The sequence below is a fragment of the Octopus bimaculoides genome, chromosome 21, assembly GCF_001194135.2.
Source record: "Octopus bimaculoides isolate UCB-OBI-ISO-001 chromosome 21, ASM119413v2, whole genome shotgun sequence".
In the NCBI taxonomy this organism is placed as follows: Eukaryota; Metazoa; Mollusca; class Cephalopoda; order Octopoda; family Octopodidae; genus Octopus; species Octopus bimaculoides.
This window is the reverse complement of record NC_069001.1, coordinates 1,835,422-1,840,921: the sequence shown is the minus strand read 5'-3', so window position 1 is coordinate 1,840,921 and position 5,500 is coordinate 1,835,422. Positions and strand designations below refer to the sequence as shown.

General features: G+C 39.1%; 1 protein-coding gene across 1 annotated transcript; it reads left to right on the top strand.

The window, feature by feature from the left end:
* The first annotated feature begins 195 nt into the window (after positions 1 to 195).
* On the top strand, positions 196 to 1,578 carry LOC106877794 (transcription initiation factor IIB). Its single transcript, XM_014926804.2, has one exon. The coding sequence runs from the start codon at positions 439 to 441 to the stop codon at positions 1,381 to 1,383; it is 945 nt and encodes a 314-aa protein (XP_014782290.1). The 5' UTR covers positions 196 to 438; the 3' UTR covers positions 1,384 to 1,578.
* The last annotated feature ends 3,922 nt before the right edge of the window (positions 1,579 to 5,500 follow it).

Genomic DNA, 5,500 nt, shown 5'->3' with positions numbered 1-5,500 from the left:
ATATATATATATATATATATATATATATATATATATATGTATATATTTGTGTGTGTTTCCCTGTATGTGCTTGTCTCTTTCTCTTCACGGAACTAATTGAGAAAAACAGAAATTCGTCGTCGAAGAAGATAATTAATATCAAAGTGAAATTGTAAAAGCAATGCTGATTGGTCGATTTCTGTAACATGTGCGCAGAATCGGAAGTAGAATTATGTATAAGTGAGACATTTCAAGTTGCGAGAAATCAGTTGTCTATGGATTAGTTGACTAAATATATTCTCTCCTCTGTTTAAAGCATATCTATACACATTATATAGTATATATATCTGTGTGTATATGTGTATGTATGTCTTTCTACCTCTGCGCCATTCATAACAGTTTATTAATTGTTACTTTATCGTCTCAAGTTTAAGCAAATCCAAACAAACAACCTGACCGATGGCGTTAAGGGCTTCGCGAATGGCTCGCTTGCATTGTTCTGCTCACCCGGATTCTCCTCTAATCGAGGACTATCATGCCGGAGATATGATATGTTCCGAGTGTGGTCTGGTGGTCGGTGACCGAGTCATCGATGTCGGTTCCGAATGGCGTACCTTCAACAACGACAAGAACACCAAGGATGCCTCACGTGTCGGTGCCGCCGAAAACCCTTTGCTGGACGGCGGGGACCTGTCTACGATGATAGCCACTTCGTCGGGCGATACACTGCTGGACGACAACGGCAAACCCATGTACCACAGTCGAAGGAACCTCAGCGTATCTGACCGAACACTGTTAACAGCTTTCCGTGAAATCAGCCAAATGTCCGAACGGCTCAATCTCCCCACGATGATTGCCGATCAAGCCAACACTTTGTTTAAACAGGTCCACGAGAGCAAATCCTTGAAAGGAAGGGCGAACGATGCGATCGCTTCAGCATGTATGTACATCGCCTGTCGACAGGAAGGGGTTCCGAGGACTTTCAAAGAAATATGTGCCGTTTCGAAAGTATCCAAGAAGGAGATCGGACGAACGTTCAAGCTGATTCTAAAGACACTGGAGACCAATGTTGACTTAATTACCACCGGGGACTTCATGTCTCGGTTCTGTTCCAGTCTAAACATGACAAACCAAGTACAGAAAGCCGCTACTCACATCGCCAAAACTGCTGTTGATTTGGACCTGGTACCGGGGAAAAGCCCCGTCACTGTCGCCGCTGCCGCAATATATATGGCATCTCAGGCCTCTGAGAACAAGAAAACCCAACGAGAAATTAGTGTGGTGACGGGTGTGGCCGAGGTAACTATACGGCAGTCTTATAAACTGATGTACCCCAGAGCACGAGATCTATTCCCTCCGGAATTTAAGTTCGCTACCCCTATAGACTTGCTACCCACCCAGTAAAACTCTTAAAACTTTATGGCAGGACTTGGTAAAGCAAAAAAAAAAAAAAAAAAAACTTTAAAAAAAAAAAAAAGATCTTTATTTTGATGTAGAATTTTGGTTTGCTAAAAACAGTGAGAGAATTTTTTTTTTTAATCTAATTTTATTAATAATGATGTGGTACATATATATATATATAACGGGACTCGAAAATAACTACTTTGTTGGGTTTCGAACCTCGCTCTCTTCTCAGTTTTCTGTCTTGCATTTTTTTTTCTTTTTGTATTTTGTTGATGTTGTACAGCAGATATATTATTGAAAGAAAGATTTTATTTTTAAGTGATATATAATGTGGTACTGTGTGTATATGCATATGTATATATATGTGTGTGTGTGTTTATAGCTCCCTTGAGCCTTATTTTAAAATTACAAGTTCCTGTTCCGCCTCACATCTTTGTTTTAAATGCCAAAATATTCATAGGTGAGTGGTCGACCTGGAAGCCTACAAACAAACATGTACCTACCTTGTAAGCGCTGTAAATTTACATGTTGGGTGGGTGAATTTCCCCCTTTCGTGTGGCGGGTGCAGTCTGTACGAGAACGATGTTATTTCAAACCAAAACATACAAAGTCCGATGAAAACAAAAAATGACGTGTGTTATGAGGGATGGTCGCTATTAGACCGCTTATATCACCTCCCTCTCTCTTCCTTTCCCTGACAACAAATGTTTATATTGATGATGCAAGCACCTTTAAACTGTAGAAGAGAAGTTTCGACTACTCACGACTTTAGAACTTATTAAACCACTCAACAGAGCCCAGTGGGAGCAATCTTTCGGTGAAAAAATATAAGAAGTGAAAATATTTGTTCTGTAAATTGCGCAAAAAAAAAAATCTTTTAATTTTCTCTTCAGCTGAATCGCTTGTATTTTCTGCGTGTGTATATGTGTTCTTGTGTATGAATATTTGTATGTGTACAGACATACATACACAAAAAGCACTTAAACATTAGCGATTCAAAGAAGTGAAAGTATTTGCCGAACGAATGCTTTCTGCGAAAGATTGTCTGTAACGTGTGTATGTATGTGTTGCCAGACAATTGAAAAGAAGAAAAGAACTGCGTATATTCCTACATTTGGTTTTTTTTTTCTAACCATTTCATCGTTTTCGAGAGGGTGGCGCTTTTGCAGAATCGTTAGAGTATCGGACAAATATTACTTCGAGCTCTTCACGTTCTGAGATCAAATCCCACTGATGTCAACGTTGCCTTTCATCCCTCTGATAGCGATCGATCAATCGGAGTATCAGTCACGTACTGGGATCGATGGCATCAGCTAAACCTTCCTCCTATAAAATTGCTGGCTCTGAGTTCAAATCCCGATTAGGTCATTTTTGTCTTTCACCCATTTAGGCTTCAGAAAATAAAGTACCAGGGTCGAAAGTATCGACTGAGGCCTTCTAGAGCTGCTGTTTTGTACCTAATCACAAACCATTATAAGGCAGCTGCAAACTGGCAGAGTTCTAAGATCTTTAAATCGACCTGTCTCCTGCCCCAAAAATTTCAGGCCTTGTGCCTATAATAGAAAGGATTATTATTATTATTAAGGCGGTGAGCTGGCAGAATTGTTAGCATGCCAGACAAAATGCTTAGCAGCATTTCATCTGTCTTTATGTTCTGGGTTCAAATTCCACCGAAGTTAACCATACCTTTTATCATTTCGTGGTCGATAAAATAAGTTGCAGTTGAATTTGAAACTATTATTATTGAGTGAGCTGGAAGAATCTTAGCATGCTGGACAAAATGCTTCGGGCCATTTCATCTGGGCTCAAATTGTGCTGAGATCACATTTGCTTTCCATCAGGGTCAAGTACTGGGAGTCAATGTAGCCAGCTTCCTGAAGCTACAAGGTAATTCCTAATTAATCCAAAGCAATGTAAATAAATAAGATTACATTTAACAGAAGAATCTGAACGCTAAGGGGTTGAGCAGTTTTGACTGCCCGTCTCTGCTCAAATTTCTGACCCTATATGCCTGTGCCAGAAATGCTAATAATCGTTTCTTAACCTAGGTACAGTCTGAAACTTGGACAGAGATTAAACAGTTGATTAATCCTTTGGTATTCAGATTATTCTATCAAAGGTAATACTTATATTTATTCACTTTGTTTTGAATTAATCCTGCATTATCTGGTGGCTTTCAGTGATGTGATTATTTATGTTTGGAATGACATTGTTGGGTAAGTGTGAAAGATGAGATCTGGTCAGTTTGAGCATAAAACAAGCTACAATATTTGTCCTGGTTTAAATCAACGTCTGTGCTTGACCAATATTTTTCTTTTTCATGCCATTGGGGCAGTTTAATCAAGACCCCCTCCCCACTCAGATTTCTGACCTTGGGCCGAGGGTGGTGGATTGGTAGAGCAAGGTATTTATCTTTCACTTGTTTCAGTCACTGGACGTTGGCCATGCTGGGGCACTTGCTACTTTCAAGAGCTTTGTCAAAGTAATTGACTACTGCTTTTTTCTTTTTCTTTCTAAGTCTGGTATTTATGCTATCACTCTTACGTCTAACTGCGAAGTTACAGGGATGTGAACAAACCAACATCAGTTGTCAAGGGGGGAGGACAAACATATACACATGTATCGTACTTGATGGCATCAAAGATGCACTTGAGTTTCTGCAGCATATATTCGGGAGAGGGTTTTAGTGCATGAAAGCATACAATATTTACAGCAACTTTGCATATAGGACCTGGAATAACTGAGATATCTTTTGGGGGAAAATGAGTCTTATATGCCATAAAATACATTGTTTGTATGAATGTATAGATATACGTGTGTATTTTATATAGAATAAATATACACATGGACACATAGATACAGCAGGCTTCCAGACAGTTTCTATCTGCCAAATTCACTTAAGGCATTGGGTAGTCTGGGGCTAGAGAAGACACTTGTCCAAGATGCCACATAGTGGGAATGAACCCAAAACTACGCAGCCATGGTTACAAAGTCAGCTTCTCAACCACACAACCATGCTTATTTATAGTTCTTTTGTCCCACTGAAATAACGAGGGGAATGTAATTAATTGCTCACCCTCTCTTTCTCTCCCCAACTCCCAAACTGGTGGCTGTTAGTGGATGGAAATATCAAGAAGTTATGTTTCTTTACATTTTGCAAGTTTCATCTTAGGGTTGATGAAAAAAATATAAGTACCAGTCATATACTTGGGAGTTGATATAATTAATCAATGGAACCCGTCCCTAACCAAATATTGTATGTAGCCCTTTGTATGTGCATATGTTCAACAACTGCAGCCAAACAGTGTTGTGCAAGGGTGTAGTTATTACTATCATGTGAAAACCATCATTGTCATCATCATCATCTGTGGGTGTAAGGTGTAGAGACCAAAATTTTGCAGTCCTTGTCAAAAGGCGTTTGTAGGACCCTCCACCTTACCCAGGCCTCTCTCTTCTCTAACACTGCTTAATTCCTTCAAATGTAACATTTCATAGTTACTTTCTTCCTCTCCTTCACATAAATCTGGGGGCTTTAACTTTCACTGTCCCCCTGAGGCAGTCAACTGGCAGAATGGTTAACATGTCGGACAAAATGCTTAGCAGCAAACATTTCTTCCAACTCTACGTTCTGAGTTCAAATCCTTTTGGGGTTGATAAAATAAAGACCAGTCAAGTTCTGGGGATGACATAACCTTCCCCCCCCCTCCCTGCAAGCCCAAAATTGCTGGTCTTGTGCCAAAATTAGAATTATTTTCTATGACTGCTAGAATTGTTAGGATGTTGGATAAAATATTCTGCAACATTTCTTTTGGCTTTTTTACATTCTGAATTCAAATGCCGCCAAGGTCAACTTTGCCTTTCATCCTTTTGGGGGTCGATAAATTAATAACCAGTTACATACTGGGGTTTGATGTAATCAACTTAGTCCCCTTTCCTTTCTAAATTGCTGGCCTTGAGCCAAAATTTGAAACCATTATTATTTCTTGTCATTCTATGTATGTTTAAGTTTTTTTAATATTTCAGTTCAAACTTCATTCAACTTTGGGAAAAAAAAAAAAAAAAAGCCATGACCTGGTGTTCCAATCACATTTTCCAGGTGACTTAATCAAATTAATTG